Source organism: Syngnathus typhle, linkage group LG21 (genome assembly GCF_033458585.1).
Source record: "Syngnathus typhle isolate RoL2023-S1 ecotype Sweden linkage group LG21, RoL_Styp_1.0, whole genome shotgun sequence".
Lineage (NCBI taxonomy): Eukaryota > Metazoa > Chordata > Actinopteri > Syngnathiformes > Syngnathidae > Syngnathus > Syngnathus typhle.
Window position 1 is genome coordinate 4,292,358 of NC_083758.1, and position 16,737 is coordinate 4,309,094.

The 16,737-nt window shown below is 46.4% G+C and overlaps 1 protein-coding gene across 1 annotated transcript in view; it reads right to left on the reverse strand.

The window, feature by feature from the left end:
• grm8a (glutamate receptor, metabotropic 8a) overlaps nt 1-16,737 on the reverse strand; it is an 88,744-nt gene that overhangs the window by 22,240 nt on the left and 49,767 nt on the right. The window contains exons 4-6 of the mRNA XM_061269040.1: nt 1,763-1,898; nt 1,517-1,671; nt 597-734 (exon numbers count right to left, since the gene is read on the reverse strand). Of these exons, the coding sequence (XP_061125024.1) occupies nt 597-734; nt 1,517-1,671; nt 1,763-1,898 (429 nt within the window). The remainder of the gene's footprint in view (nt 1-596; nt 735-1,516; nt 1,672-1,762; nt 1,899-16,737) is intronic.

A 16,737-nucleotide genomic window follows, 5' to 3' on the forward strand; every position in this document is an offset into this window, starting at 1 on the left:
AGGTCGCGAACCGCGCCACTTGGAATTAATGGAATCCGCTGTCCGACATCGGGGCCCTCGACACGCGCACGCCCGCTTGCACAAATGCCACGGCGGGTAATAGATGGTCAATGGGAGTCGCAGCCCTGGCAAACCTAATTATGGGAACTAATGACGGCCATCAGGCAGGGGGGATACCCGCTGTGACACACACACACACACACACACCGAGACAACCACTGAAAAGGATTTACGCTTCATATTACACTGAACCATAAAGACATATTGAATGGCGCTGCTGACTCAGCTTTAAGTCACTTGAAGCTACACTCATATAATGACACACGTGGGCAAACACACACACACCTACGGCTTGTAAAGACACATCACATGGGTTAACATCTCAGTTCCGCTGCTTGGCTTTGTCTTAAATAACAAGCAGCGTTTTGACACGACGGCAGAAAATATGGACGAACGCAAGTGTGAGCCAACACAACTAAGTGAGCGTAAGCAGATTTTAAAAGCAGAAACTGCAGACAGCTGAACACATAGGTGCGGCCATTTTGAATGGCTAAATGGTCGGCCGATATGAAGACTCGACATTTCTGTTTTCTCACCTGTGCACTTCTTAAGGATGCCCAGTCGTTTCCCGTGCATGCCCAGCTTACAGTTGAAGTTCTCCTCCCAAAACTCGGCAAACCAAACGTTCCTCCTGTTATTGGACAGCGAGCGGCTCCGGAAGTAGCGGTCGAAGGCTGTGGAGGGCATCAAAGACGAAGGGGTCATTGAGGTTATCGACTTTTTAGGTTGCAGCGTGCCAATGAAGATTTTGGATGAGCTCTGTAGTACGTCCCGCACGGTGCGAGCAGACTCCATTGCGTGCTGCCAGACATTTTTGCAAAAACAGCAAAAATCCATTGACAGCTCACTCCGCTGGGACACCATCACCGTGTGAGTGAAACCAACTGTAGCGGACGAGGGGGGGGGGGGCTTGTCTGGGATCCCTGGAGCGTACCAAACTGACGTCAGACATGCTGTGCTTGACTTGTGGTAACCGCTGACAGGAGCTGCTTTCATTAATCTCCTCGGCTGTCAGGGTAACGCACCTCCGGAGCTCCTCGGGAACTTGGCCCGGAAGGATCGACGGGCCTTACTGGGGATCAGTAAGGAACTAAAATACCCAAGCTGCGCATTTACAATGCTTTGGAATGCTGGAGACACCGCTTGACTTATCTAGCTCAGAACCTGGCCGAGGGATCGGAAGAGAGCCAGAGGTGACCCGAGTTTGGGCCACGGCCCTGGAAAAAAGCACTTTTAAATCCTCAATGCGCTCTGGGCCATGGCACCTTGATTGGATTTCTCCTCTGAGAGCCCAATAAACAGATTTCTTCATCTGTCTTCCTTGTTTTCATTTTCTACCTTGTTGCTTTTGTGTCCCTCCGAGCGTCAGCGCTCTAATAGAAAAATCTCTGGGAGCTGCAGATGACTTTTTAACAACTCTTAAGAAATGTTCAGCCTGCTACTTTCCAACACTTACCGTCAACAGATGCTCGCTTGGGAAGAATAGTGACGGCTCCCTCCGCCACTCTTTCCTGGCCAATCACAGGGGAGATCTTGGATCCCCAACTATCGGAGCCCACCCATAAAAAGTGGCCCGTTTGGTTGTTCCTCTTTGCTGCATCCAAAACGCGCCTGCCGACAAAACGGCGCGTCAACAAAATTGCTCAGAAGATTTGAGTGGGTGCGGAGACAGCGGGACACTTGTTGGAAGTCGGCGTTTTACCGTATGTCGTCCTCATTAGCGAACATAATGATGGCCCTGGCGTTGGAGGTCTCCAACAGACGTCTAATGATCTTGTCAAACTCCCCCGGCTTTGGCTCTCGTGGGATCTTCAAGGATTGCGCGATGCAAACACCACCTGGAAACCAAAAGGTTGCAATGCTTCAACAGCTAACATTAACGGCAGCGGCGGCCATTTTGTTATCCCCCATTGCCCGCGATGACAACAATAAGACACGAAGGCATTAGCAGACGCCTCACATTTAAACTGTTTTATTAGTTTCCCTTTATTGTATCATTAGTCGAGCCCAAGGTGTGAAGGGGTGTGTTTGTGTAGGAGTACGTCTTTGTGGCACATTAAGCCGGCCAGATTTTTAACCGGCAGCACAATATGGAAGTCTTATTTGTTTGCGCTAGCGAATGAGACCATTTGTTGTTGCGCGTGTACAGTCTGTCGTCGTCGCCGCTCCTCTTAATCACAAGCCTCGTACTCGAGCGGGCTCGCGTGCGCGCAAATATTCATTAGCCTCCAACTGAAAGCCTCTCGGGATCATTCCAAATGACGATTTTGTGTGCGGGCGCCAATGACGGAATACCGAGAGCAATACTTCCTCCAAATACTTCCCCAAGGATAATCGGCTACTTGACGTGCACTTTGGCATTCATGGGCTTGTGTAGCCAAAAAAATTAAATGTTACAGAGACACACACACACACACACACACACACACACAGGAGCATTGGTGCGTTCTCACCGCGTTGTCCTTGGAGCGGTTTAGAAGTGATTAAGCCACAGTTTGTTTGACACGTATCATCAGTAACTGTCTGCATGCAAAGTAGACTTATCAAATTAAGTCGCAGGCAAAACCCCAGCGCTAAATCCGACAACATCCATCTTTGGGCGTTCGTCATCGTTGCCGTGATTGGAAGTTATTTGAGAGAAATCAACTGTGTTTCGAATATGTCGTGTGGGAAATAAAAAAGGGGCCTTGGACAAGAAGCAATCCGACCTTCAAATGAAAATGTCGTCATGGTTGTTTTTCAACGGTACAAACAAAAACGGTTTATTTCCGATTTGATTTTAGGAACGGAACAATCTGGCTCAAGCTAGCACGATTTGAAACGATTAGCCAACCAACCAAATCAAAAACCGAAAGAGCTGATTTCCCCGCACAGCTTACGTTGATGATAACTGTTTTGTTTTCTGAGCAAATTGCGTTGATGATTAATGTCTTTGCGGTGAGGCCTGCCAATCACAATCATTTGCAGGAACGCGACAACAAATTATTTGGACATGCTGAGTTAGTGTTGAAAATGTCTGCTTTCTCAAACTTTTCAGCTATTGTTCCAAGAAACAGGCCTTGATAATAAAATTTACAAATGGCGGCTGGGTCCAGTAGCAGCCATTTTGTTAGCACGTACGGTAACTGTCACGTTTAGCATTGTATAATTTGTGCTAGGCTTCCGCTGAGGACCACAAGCTCTTTGTTTAGCTCTAATAACCTGATTACTGAGGGAATGGATCGTGACTAAATTGTAATTTAGACGCATTGTGTCTGTTAACGTGCTGATTCTTTGGCACGTGTCACTATCAAGCTGTTTGCTCAAATTTATACATCGACCCCTCCGGACTAAAACAAGTAAGCTCTCCGACTGTAATTAACTCCATTGTCTTTGGAACGCCATTTTTTTGCAATTTGAAAGGCTGCTAATTATCAATCTGCCCACTCACTTTCAACAATTCACAAACTAAAACGAGTGCTTATTAGAACATGAGTAGCGTGTGAGCTTTGTCCAACATCCGACGGATGATAATCGTCGGGTACTCGATGTGTAAAATTGCAAAACGTTGAGGCTAGTGAACATAATCCATCATTTGTGGGAGTAAGTAAAGGCAGTTGTCGAAATCAATGGCCCATTATTAAAAAGACTTTGTAGAAAGTACGCGACTTAGCCCACGACGCCAAGACAATGAGCGGCATTCGGGAGTTTAGCTAGTCGCCTTTTGATGAACCCGCCCACAAGTCAATAGAAACTCTGCTATTATGAAAGTCTCTCCTCGCTGCCGCTCCTTTACAATTCAAAAATGCGCTGCTTCTTGAGGCTTTGTCCGTTGCTAGGGGCGCTGCTGCGTGGGCATTAGCAACAAAGACTCGTGTGACTGGGAATCCGCGTGTTAGCCAGCTAGCGTACACTCCGCTTGTTGCGGTTCTTTGAGTGACTCTAATACTCAATGTGTGTGTGCAGGCCGGACTGCCTTCACCACAGGAGTCAAACAGTCTAGTGCACAAGTCAGCACTTCTTGAGGTCTGAGGCGAGATGGGTGGGCACCGACTTTTAATGCCCACAGTGTGATATGGAAACGGTTTTAGCCTCTTCCCCCAGGGACTCTCGAGAGCCGTCATGCAAACAAGACGAAACCCGAATTGAGTCGGCAAATTCAGTCATGCGATGGTGACAGACTGAGTCGTCTGACCGGCTAGCACCTTTCCGCAAGACACCGATACCATTCTTGCAATGCAATCAACAGCCAGAATCCCACCGGCTTTCCTTTAGTCAGACGACGGGCTCGGTTGGGCTCGTCCGTAGCAGACGTAAGACGATATTGCGGCGCGATTGGTTGTGGGGGTCTTGGAATGAAGGGAGAAGAGGCAACAGGAGAAGATGAAAACTATAAGGTGGGAGGTGAGGGAGGAGGAGATAAGCAAGGGATGATTGGATGTCAGAGCACAGATAAGAAACACAAGGTCAACGTTAAGCTGGGAGATCACAAAGAGAGAACATGTCCTCTCACCGCCGACACCGCGCATGCCTCTCTTCCCCTCCGAGAAGATTTCTCTCTCCTTTCCGGGCAATTCGTCTACTCACACTCGCGCCGACTATCTGGCAGTAATCAGACGTCCAATTACTGCCGAGGCCATGTGGCGAGATGAGTATGTACAGCTATATACGTGTTGAAGCACTTTGGGGGAAACAGCAGTCGGCCGGCAGTGCGTCAGAATGGCTTTCTTGGGTCCCTGCAGGCAGGGACCCCCTACTAAACCCCAGCTGGTCTTATCTGCTGGATGGAAGCACTCAAGTGGAACTCTTCAAAAAAGACGAAACTCAAGAGACATGAAATATCTGCGTCGCTTTGGTTGGCAAACACGGTGGTGTCCAAACTAAGGCCTACGGGCCAATTGAGGCCCGTCATCCATTTGTAATTGGTCCGCGATAAATTTGATGAATATTTGGCTCGCACTTCAACTTTTGCCCGACTGTATTGCATTATTTTATTTTAACACCATCTGAGGCTGCTGTTCCGAGAATGAGCTACCAAAGCTTTTTCATGAATAAATCAATAAAGATCCAGAATTTTTAATCAATGTTGTCTTTAATTATATTCAACAATAAAACTTATTTGTCCACTTTTAATTGATTTTTGTAACTTCAATACACTTAAGGCTATAGACCGTATATGCCCGTCATTGAAAAAAAGCTTGGACACACTTGGGCTAACAGGTGGGGATTTATTCAAGCTAACGTTCTTATCAAATTGACCGAATCTTGCGCTGAATACAATTTTTATGACAAGTATGCAGAGCGGCAATCACACACAGCTGTTGCGCCTCCGTCAAAATTGATACGTCTGGCAAACACAGTTAACCGTTTATCATAGTTGATCTGCCTCAAATCAGTAACCCAGGGAAACGCACAAAGAGCCAACGGCGGCCTGACAATTGCGCAAGTTGATGTCGCCGCCCGTACGTGACAATTACGCCATTTTACAAATAAGACACTCGGCGCATCGGGATTAAATATTCACAAGACCCCTCGCCGGTAAGTCGACACGGTGCGCTCGCAGCTGGCCAATCAGCCGCCATACAATATTCCGCCGGTAATTTGAATTTTCTCATGAACAGAATATCTGTATGACATTATGTGTTGTGAATAGCAATGACCAAACAGGATTTATTGTTGCTGATAGCATCTGTGTGGGCAAACATCATGCTTGAATGGATGAGAATATATTATGTGATACAAATGGAGGATATTATGGGCTATGCTAATATAGAGCCTTTTTTTTTTCATAATACATTTTGGGGAGTGGGCGTTTTGAAATACTCATACGAGAAATTTGGAACTTCTTATGACCTATTTCCATTTCGGTAACTGCTCCGTATCGCGGAATACACAGATAAGGCTGCTCGAGTTAGCTGCTTTGAAAAAGTGGATTTAGAAAGCGCCAAATTTAATCATTCAAATTTACCGCTGTTGTGATTCTCGTCTCTGCGGTGTGTCAAACGTACAAGTCATTTATTTTCACTTTGCGAGGGACTTGGGTGACATCTCTGTTGACGCATGCCCGTTGAAAAGGTCTCATACAATAAGCAGTTTTCTTCAGCGTCAATATGAAGAAGGCCTTGGCAAAGGTAGCGCATAGATTTAGCCGATCGATACGCTTTGCGCATGAAGTATTCTTCAGGTATTGACTTGGTTAGCCCGAGGCTTCGGTTCTTGCCGTCACACCGTATTTCTTCAGCCGAGAGCTACGACGCGTTTCTACAGACCGACGGCACTCGCCAAATGACACACAAAGGTTGCCGTCTCCGCCGCGGCCGTTTGCGTTTCGCTGCTGCCCTGACCGCGCTCAGAGCTGGAGGAGCACTCAAGTCGGGTTATGTCACGGGGAAATGATACCGCTACAGTAAGTAGATGTGGCATGATGGTGATATGGAGCTGGCCAACGTCAGGCCCACTTTTTTATATTGTGTGTGACACAATCTGCTTAATATTTTTACGGCATTACTGGATGTGTTTTTCCCAAAATGTAGCTTGAAACTATTGTGGCAGCGCACCTCAAGCACTTTAAAGTTGTGCAAAGTATCTTCTCGCCTGTCTGCTCCATTAAAGAATATCAAGTGTGATTTGTCTCTCTCCCAGATGCTCTTTGACCCGGTAATCCAGGAAGTACAGCGCTAATCTGCTCCTCGGTGACCCCCCCGTGTGGCTCGGGGCCAATCAAGTGGCCACAAAACGTCATTATTTGAAAGGGTGTCTGTCGGCAGCCATCGATTTTGCCCCGGCTTTTTTAATCCTGCTCTCCGTTACTTGTCTTTCCTCTCGGTATCGGCACCTTCTCGCGGACTCATTCCTCCCTCCGAGCGCTGTTCATCTATCAGGTTCGGGAAGGCCCTCGCAGCCAACGAAACGGCAGCAAGCCATTTCGTGTTGATTAAAAGTGTCAGAAAGGGAGCTACGCGGGGAGAAATACAAGCAGCAACGGGGGGAAAAAAAAGTCTGCGAGGCTTAAGTGTTTCCCGCTAACATGCTAACATTAAGCTAGCTGACAATTTTAAAATGAAGTTAGTTCTTATAGTAAACCTCAACTACTGATATCAAACTGAAAAAGGTTTGAATGTACTCTGCAAGGATAAAATGTTTCTCGCTAACATGCTAGCATTAAGCTAGCTGACATTTTCAAGATGGAGTTAATTATTCTTTTAGTAAACCTCAACTACTGATATCAAAATGAAAAAGGATTGAAGGTACTTTGCAAGGCTAAAGTGTTTCCCACTAACATGCTAGCATTAAGGTAGTTGGACAATTTCAAGATGGAGTCGATTATTCTTATAGTAAACCTCAACTGTTTATTATCAAAATGAAGCATATGGACAGACTAAAGACGCGAGAAAGGGACTTGAGTCACTTTCCATCAGCGGGGCAACCCTCGAGGGCGTTTCCTCTGGAGGCTAATGTTCTATTAACATTACATTAAGAGCGAGGCCGGCGTATGACAGCTCGACACGGCTGGCGCTATCAAGTGTTTCCCTTTCAATTACGATGATGACAGAACGTCCGCGGGCGACGCCGTCCGGCCCATTCAAGAAAAGGAAGAAATGTTTGACAGCGTGTCCGCAACTGATCGGTTTGAATCCATCAGAAAAAAAAAAATGACAGTAGGGCAGAAACAATCGATGATTTTGAGTCTTTATTACCAAAGCGCAACACGAGCTCTACGAAGCCCTTTTGTGAATTTAGTAACAAAGCATCAGCGTGGTAGACAGAGAACAATTTGGCATTTGTCATTATACAAAGATGGAGGTAAGAATCCAATTTAGATGCAAAAACAAACCCGAGCAATTTTCCCAGACAATTTACGAGCGAGCGCTCGTTTCCAGATCCTTTCCTAACGACTTAAATTCCCGCTAAAGTAATCAGCTCAGACTATTCTGACGCAAGCGATATATGTGGAAGTGCAGCCTGATGTCAGATAACGGTAAAAAAAATCAGCAGAGCAAGTTCGAAAGGTAATAGCTGAAGTCAAACCATTAAAAGTTCTCTCTGGTCTAAACCTAAAAAGAAAAAAGGGTCTGGTTCATCTCTGTGGGATTTTGAGGTTGCAAATGAGGGCAGCATCAAACTGCTTTTGTAACCTTGAATTTGACGTTCAAGTGAGTATCCTTCCAAGGGAAAATAAATAAATAGATAAATCAGCCCAAGAAGAAATGGTGCGGTTGAATATTGCAAATTAGCTGACTTTTCAGCTCCCTAGCAACACATTGCGAGCTCCATAGCAACGACATACATATCATTTGATGGCTTTAAAGTCCGTGAAAATAATTATCCTTTTTTTTTTTTTTTTTTTTTTTAACACGTCACAGGCAAGAGTTGTCAACAGACCACAAGTGTTGAAGACACGAGAATAGAAATGCTTCACCGTGATAACGAGGCGCTCTAGCGCCGTCGCACCAGTGCGCTTCACACGCCGGCTGTCAAGTACGACTTGAACTTTTTTTTTGTCTTACCATCACGAGTATTTTGAGACAATAAATAAATATTTTTTCCTTGAAATTGCATGAAATTAATGACAATTTTCTCTTCTTCTAATTTCTAGTTCGATTGTAAAATGGCCGCCGCAATTACCGATATCTTGATATAAGGCCGATACCGAGAATCGATACGAGCCCATCTTTAATCCATGTATAATAAATTTAAAAGTAAATCTCAAAATTAACTAACAAATCAATCATAGTACAACACAAAGAATATTCGGCACCCAGAGCAGCAGAGTGGCAACATTGGCTACCTCCATAGCTCATTAGGCGGGGGGCCAGCATTTCAGTGGGCTGATTCTGCACCCAACGGAATCAATAAGCTGATCAGAAAGTCATTCCGAGTCTTATTGGCAGCCTGAGTTGCTCCACAGTGGATCAATGTCCGTCTTCCCAGAAGAACCGACGCCACTGCAGTTGCTGCAGGTACCCGACTGTTCCCATATTTCTGTTGACATATTTTCAATACATTTACCAATCAAGCGGCGAGATTTCTGCACTTTCCACTCGCTCCCGAGTTATTCCCCCATAAAAAAAGGGAAATTGTTTCCCCCTCTTTTTTTTTTTTTCTTCAGGTGTCCCTCTGGCGGCTCTTATTGCTTGTAACCAGCTGGGTAGCTGTAGGGCAGTAAATAAAGTCAGAGGTGAGGAGAGGAGGGGAGAGGGGGGCTGTGAAATGGAGGAGGACAGGTGGAAGAGTGAGGTAGATTTGACAGATATTGTAAAAGACACGAGGATTCATTAAACATTCACATGGTGCACTGGAGAGCCCTGCAGGCTGGCAGTAAAAGAGTGCACGGGGATTGAAGATGGAAAGAGAGGCGGAGAAATGGCGGGCAGGGTGGGGGGGGAGGAAGCAAATAATGTGGGGGAGGAATAGAAACAGGTAGGGATTTAAATGGGGGTGGGGTAAGGATGATGGCGAGGAGATGAATACGCTGATTTGGTGCGGGGTTGCAAAATGCAGGAGGGGGCGGGAGACGCCCGTGAAGGGAGGGGCGGAGCGAAGGGGGGCGGGGCGAGTGACAGTGAAGAGGAGAGCAAAAGACGCCACAGAACAACTGAAGGGACAAAGTGGCAGCGCTGCTGGAGGGAAAGACCGACTCTTGGCGTGCCATTAAAAGCCAGCTGGATGACACTGGATCCCCCAACAGCCGCCCCCCAGACACACACACACACACAATGTACCTCTTCATAACATCCTCACGTACTGTGTGGCTATTTCCTTTCTAGCACTTGAAGCAGACGACATGAACATTTACAAGGCTCTTGTGTGTCTGTGCTAGTGTGTGTGTTGGGTGGTTTCAAATATATTTCATGGGATTTCACACAAGAGCAATGCTGACAAATTCAAACGCCTTACATTTCAATGGAATCATCTGGAATTACTCAAATGAATGGAAATGGATTCAGTAAGCCACATGAGTTGCTCTTTGCAGAGGATAAAGAATAGATGCCCTGTGTGTATGGTGATATTGTCTATCCACATGTATTGACGCACCATTTGTGTTCAAATATCTGGCAACGGATATTCATTAGCCTGTCTGTATTTTGGATTGTTTGTTAGCATTCAGCTAAGCTACTTTTTTTCCCCACGGCTCGATTCTTTTAAACACAATCTGTAACCCAGCTCGCACATTCTCGCCCGAGTTGTCTCTCTCCCCACCCACATCCCACTTGAACGTGTCAACGTCTTAATCAAGACTCGCCGGTTGCTTCTCGAGCCTCTTTAAATCTCCTCCAAGACATCCAACGCACAATGACAAAAGAAAACTCCGGCAAAGGCAGAACTCATCCTTTACTCATTTATTTTAATGACTTATTGATTCATCACTGAGGGAGATAGGACAATGGGAGATAACTGCGCTTCTTAAGCGTTATGAATGGCGCTGTAAGAATCCCAGGCAGAGGATTGCTATCTTGGAGGATAATTTGCTTTAATGAGATAGAGATACGATTAGAAATGTCCTTGTATTTGTCTCCATTGCAGCCTGCGGGGGAGATGTGATGAAATTCGGCGTGCCCCTTCAAATCGTTTTACAGGCTTCTATTTTTTTCCCCCCCCAATCGCTGCATCTATATTTGTGACACTTGAACCCCACCTGTCACTCGCGTGTAATCCGCCCTTCTTTGGCTTTTTTTTTTTTTTATCTCCCCCGCCGCATTGCCTTTATTACGACGCGCCGCTCAATCCCCACGCGAGAGGCCGGCGCGTCTCGCTGCCCGGCCTCCCCGCGGCTGCTGCTACTACTCCTCCATATTTCCTCCGCCCCACCTCCCCAGGGCGTCGGAAATAGCAGTCGGTTCCTCCCGATCGCTTGGCGGGCCGACTCGCCGACGAGGCCGGCTCCAGTAAAAGATTATGAGGCAGATCCATAACAGCTATCAAAGCTAACAAGGGGAAGACACGCGCACGTGCTAGCGAGCTGATTAGCCCGGCGCAACACGCCCACCGGGGCAGGCGAGGGAGATTTACGAACACATCACCTCGACCGTGCATTTAGGGACCCCGGCTTGCAATCTTTTTCATTGCGGCGTTCTTCCCCCCAATGGTGGCAATTTCATTTATGTGATTGCAAATAAACCTGAGCTGCAAAGTCTGGGAAGGTTTAGTTCAGGATTTGGAAGCGCTATTTAGTAGTTAAGCCCGCCGCCGCCGCTTAATGGCGACGAAACGGCAGTAGGGGGTCAAAGCTCAAAGACGTTAGCCAATGAAAATGGAGCTGTGGAGTAATTGGCTTAGCTTTTTCGTGTTTTCTTGTGAACGGGGCAGCGGGAGCAAGTTAGTGTCTTGGCTGATTCACCAAACGACAAGCTAAAGTGGTTCTTCGCCACCTGAGAGCAGTAGAAATGACAAAGCATCTTACTTTGACACTTAGTTTCCTTCCCGGACTCCTTGCTTCTTTCAAACGCAGGCATGTGAATGTTAATGGGTGCCTATGTTAGCATTAGCCTTAAGCTAGGTAACTTTAACAAATCAGGTCATCGTTAGGAGCAATTTCTTTTAAAAGCTAAAGATTCTTCAAATAATTATACAAAAAACAAAAATAATTGGTTAATAAATAGTAATCGGGGGAAAAATATTCTTAAATAAAATTGCGTCCGATTTGCCGATTAATAATAATAATTGAATAACCGATTCTACAAACAATTGATTTGGTAAAAATATTTTAACAAATAAAATTGTATCCGATTATTCGATTAATTGATGGAATAATCGATTCTACACACGTTTGATAGTAGACGGCATACAATTCGTCGCGTGGGAGCGGATCGAAAAGTGCGTATCAGGATTGTTGCTACCGCAATGCCTCGCAAAAAAAAAAAAAAAGGGGCTCGGCTTTGCACAGCCTGACTCACCAGCTGCTGAAACACAAATGCACAAAGAGCCCATAAAGGAGACGCAAATGGGCTAAACAATATTTACAGCACTTTGACTAAAACGTTTGCACGGAAAGGGACACGCCCCCCCCATCTTCTCCACACTGCGCCCGCCGTGTCTTCTCCCCTCTTTGCTTTTCAAGTGTCAAGGATAGAATAACAGCCAGGTGCTTAACTTGGCCCCAAAAGGAAAGGAACCGAATGGGAACTGGTAGTGTGGGACGAATACAAAGGGGGGCTTCTATAAAAAACGGGTTTTAGTGGTGATGGGAGGGGGCGGGGTTACTCCGCTATAACAACCGCTTCTCGCCAACCCTTTGCATTAAAGTGCCTCTTTCCTTCGCGAGCCTCCCGTGTCATCCCTCCCCTCGGCCATGACAGAAATGCAGAGAGGTCTCGGCTTTGACACCGTCGGGATTTTTGCTCCCTCTGGAGTGTGTGATCCGCCGCTTCTTCTCTCGCAATTTCAATTTCAATGGCGGCGCCGCAGCCGAGCGTTATTGGCAGAGCATCAAAAAGCCTCTCGCCCGCTTTGCTCGCCCTCCTTTTCGCAACCCCTGCGCCCTTCTGCCTTTCAGTCTCTCCATCTACCTTTGCAATTCAGTCAAGTGGGACCGAAGCACAAAATGCAACATAAGCTTGTTGAAAAGCTCTGGAGGAGAACCAAAGCCGCGCAACAGGTGCAGCCCAAACGAAACCTTCGTCGGATGAGATCGACAAATCTGATTGCGAGGAGGCTCCGAGTATTGACCGGCTCAACATTGACCGAGCTCTCGTGAGTCTGATTGAGATTAGCTTTTGTCCCTAGTCGCTGAATCAAAAGTATCCATGCCAACCCAAGAACACGTCTTAATCAATCCGTTACTGTAAACAAGATCTCGGCGAGCAAAGCTGGAGCTAGCATCCGAAGAAAAGATAGAATAGCAAATGTTCAAATGGTCTCGGCCGTGAGGTGATGATTTAAATACCAAGGCCTGCGCTCGTTTATAAAAATCCTAGCAAGTTTCGACGAAATCATGACAGGAATGTGACCTTTATAACAGAGACGGCTTGCCTAGACATCAAGTAAAGGTTGCAGCTTATCTTTTGATACTTCTATAAATTAATTCCATCAGTCATGTGTCAGCCACCTTTTCACTTTTTACTTAAAGGCTCAGTTTGTTTTTCCGAAGGACGGCATCAAAACCATCGTTGGCTATTTCGAGTTTAGTCCGCCGAGATTGGCTTAATATCCCCTAAAGTCGTCCAACCTTCTCTTCACAGACCATCAACTTTGCTCTTTATGTCATCCCTCCAAATCTGTCTCTGTTAAACATTTCCGTACGTTTGAGTAAACACGCTTTGTCCTTGCGTCGCTACGAGAAAAATTTTCGCTGATGATTTCGAGAAATTTCAGGGAGGAAGCGATAATGACGCCGAAGACGGACTCAGCTCGGAGGAATGCGGGTTCTTGGGCTCTTTCCAGTCGCTGTCATTTTAAGTTGAAGTGTTATTTATCTCTCAGATGTACCTTGCTTCCCCTCGCTGCATCACTCTGACATTTACATGAATATTATTAACCGCTCGGCGTTGTATGGAACGAGGCAGAGAACACAGAGGGGAGGGGGCGAGGATTATTACGGATGAAGGAAATCAAATAATTAACCGAGCACCTGCTGCTCATGTGCGAAACATCTGCATGGAACAATGCGCTAAAGCTCGCTCAAATTCCGTGCCAGCTTGTCGTGTTTTTTTTTTTTTCTTCTTCTCTCGAACAAAAGCTGAAAAGAGCTGGGAACATTAACTATACACGCATTTAATAGCACACACACACACACGTTTGTTGGCTGGTAATTAAGGCCATGAAAGAACAACCTAAGCTGCTATTGGCTGAAAACGAATCAGGCTGGCCAGACACACGTCGCAGTGGGCTTCCGACTAACAACAACGCGCACATGCTTATTAATGAGTACATACGCCCGAACAAAACATTTCACTCCGATAAAAGGCACGCACGTGCGGAAACACGCCACGCTAGTTAAAACTGTAGCGTCAACGGATTAGCCGCCATTCAGACCAACGCAATTCTTTTTAGTGGAATTTCCGACGTGGGCCTCGGATCATTCATTGGATCTTCACACGCGTGCAAGCCAATTAAGAAGCTGATGGGCGGTTGCTGGCAATTAAATGATTATTAACAGGCGAGGTCTGACAAGATGAAGCATGAAAAGGCGTCTGTGTGCACAGCGCTAACATGTAGCGTGCGAGCGAGCAAGGGAGGGGTCCAATTAAACCGACTCGCTTGCTTTTAGACTGTCAGGGCGCATGATAACCTTTAAAAAGTCTGCAATAAGGTGAATTTCTGATTACAGTTTTCATTTTAACCAAGAACGCTCACAACTTCTAGCAAAAAAGAAGCACGACGACCCAAGGCCTATTTTTTTAAAAAAACAAAAAAAAATCAGTTGTTTTTCAAGCCTTGATGATATATTGAAAGCAATTAGGAGCCTAACTGATTTTGTAATCATCAAAAGATGCAATCCCCAAGCTCGTGCCGTATGAATGATTTAACGCACGGCGCCTTCATCGCCAAACATTAATAATGCCGCCATGAATACGGCCAATTGGATTTTATCTCCGTTGGTGCAAAGCGCTCCCAGTTTGCACTCAGAACAGTCGCCGCGTGTGTAAGAATAAAAAGCATTCCGTCGAGTTAATAAAACATGTTTACATAGCCCGTCCTGCTGCCAAATTGTCCGGCGATGAAGACCTTTGTGTCGACCCCACGTTCGGCGCCACGGTGAGGGGATCCGCCTTTTCCTTTTTCTCCTGGTAAGCACTTCTCCCGCACCATATGATTTATTTATCACCCTTTATTTATGGCCATAGGGGATGTGTATGTATTTATTTATTTATTTCATTTTTAACAAGGCTCTCTATACCTGAGAGCAGAAAAAAACACAACGACCGCCATTCCTATTTCCTCCCAATCCAATGAAATCATCTTCAGGATCTCACATGGAGGAACGTATCCCAAAAGGTTTTATCGCCGAGACGTTGAGAAGACGTTTGTTGACCCCATCAAAGTGAATGCTCCGGGTCCTGTGTGATGAGTACACGCCGTGTGGCGTATGTGCTGACCTCATGAGACACGCTGGCATTTCAATAAAGCAAAGGACACGGGACACTTGACTCGAGCGCTCCCGGCGGGGGGGTGTTTTGGAGAAGGGGTGGGGCGGGCGGGGTCGCCACGCGACGAACCGGAGAATTAACAACAGTCGGCTGTGAGGTAAAAAAAGCGAGGTGCTGAGGCGAAAAAAAAAACCCTGAAAGGAGCAGGTGTTGCTCTCACTTTTCGATGTCTCTTTCAATCATTACGGCCGGGAACCAGTGGCGGTGCCATTTATAGGCTGGGTCACACCTGGTGTTAGCGGCGGGAGAGCGCCAAGCGTGAGTCATTCCGCTCTTCTCTGGAAGAATATGATGAGATTCCGGGCCAACGCCGCTCTTAAATCGCTCGACATCTGCTTTGGACTGATTGAACAGAATTGAATTGATCAAAGTTTTTTGTCGGGGAACTCGGTGAATTAGCGGCATATACATAAAAATTACTCGGAATGTGAGTTGAGAACGCCGGACCGAAGCGATCAAAAGAAGTTTTGCCGTGACTTCATTTTCAGCCGTTCGCAAGGTCAGACAGTGGGAAACGGTTTTAATGGCACAATGGAGTGACGCTAATCTGGCTGTCAGTTAAGGCGAACGCGAAAGCTCGTTTGGGCTTCAGTCCAGACTGAAGGTGTAATTCAAACAAAAAAGTCAAGTCGATAGCTCGGCTCGCTTTGATGGCGCCTAAGTGAGGCAAAGGTAATGCCGTTTGATTCCGATCTGACTCGCGAGCCGCAGATGTAAAGGAGGTGCAGTTGAATGGATGCTCTGCGCTTAAATCAGAAAGAGGCATTGCGACATATCCGGCGGGGAATCTTTTGAATTGCATCAAATCTCCGAGGAATTATGAATGTCATAAACGGATCAAAAGGGATGTCGGGCTTTTTATCTGGTCTGCTCTGAAGCAAATGTTCAAGTAGTTCAATGCGTTCCGGGTTCTTTTTTTGGGCTAGGCTTGTAAAAAAAGTAAATAAATAAAAAATCGGAATGCTAATGGCTTAGCAATGCTAACTAACCAACGGTAGATGTCAACTTTGACTCAACTTTACCCAAACAAACATGAACTGAAGCACTCGAAAGCTAGGCTAGTTGAGCCGAGAGTCAAGTGTGTTGTGGTTTGCGACGTGTTCCGACAAATTACATTTGTATTCTCCCGGAAGGGCAACATGACTTCTTTGCTCCATTTATAGTCTAACAAGCACCTGTAATTGACTGCGGGGCTCGTCTGTCTCCACTGATGGTAAACAGCGAGAGGAAGTGAGCGAGCTTATGAGATTTCTCTTTACCGCGTGCATCGCTCATCTTTCCACCCCGCTGTCCTCCTTCACATTCTGCTCCGGGCTCTCCCTCCATTTCTCAATCTCAATTTGTTTGAATGAGGGGGGGGAAACACAGCGGGAGAGCAAAACACACAGCATCAGACACCAAACGCCGGAAAGCGCGGCGATAATAGAGCAGACAGGCGCCATTTTGTATGCCGGGGCTGCGTCGGTGATTAATTGGGCCGGCGGCGCGAGCCGCACGACCGCTGCAGTGCGCGTTCGAGTCGCTTTTGTTGTCGGGGAATGGCAAGTTTTGAGATACCGTGATCATTTGCAGCTTGCTGCTTGAATGGAGACTTACAAACTAGCCTGTGCAT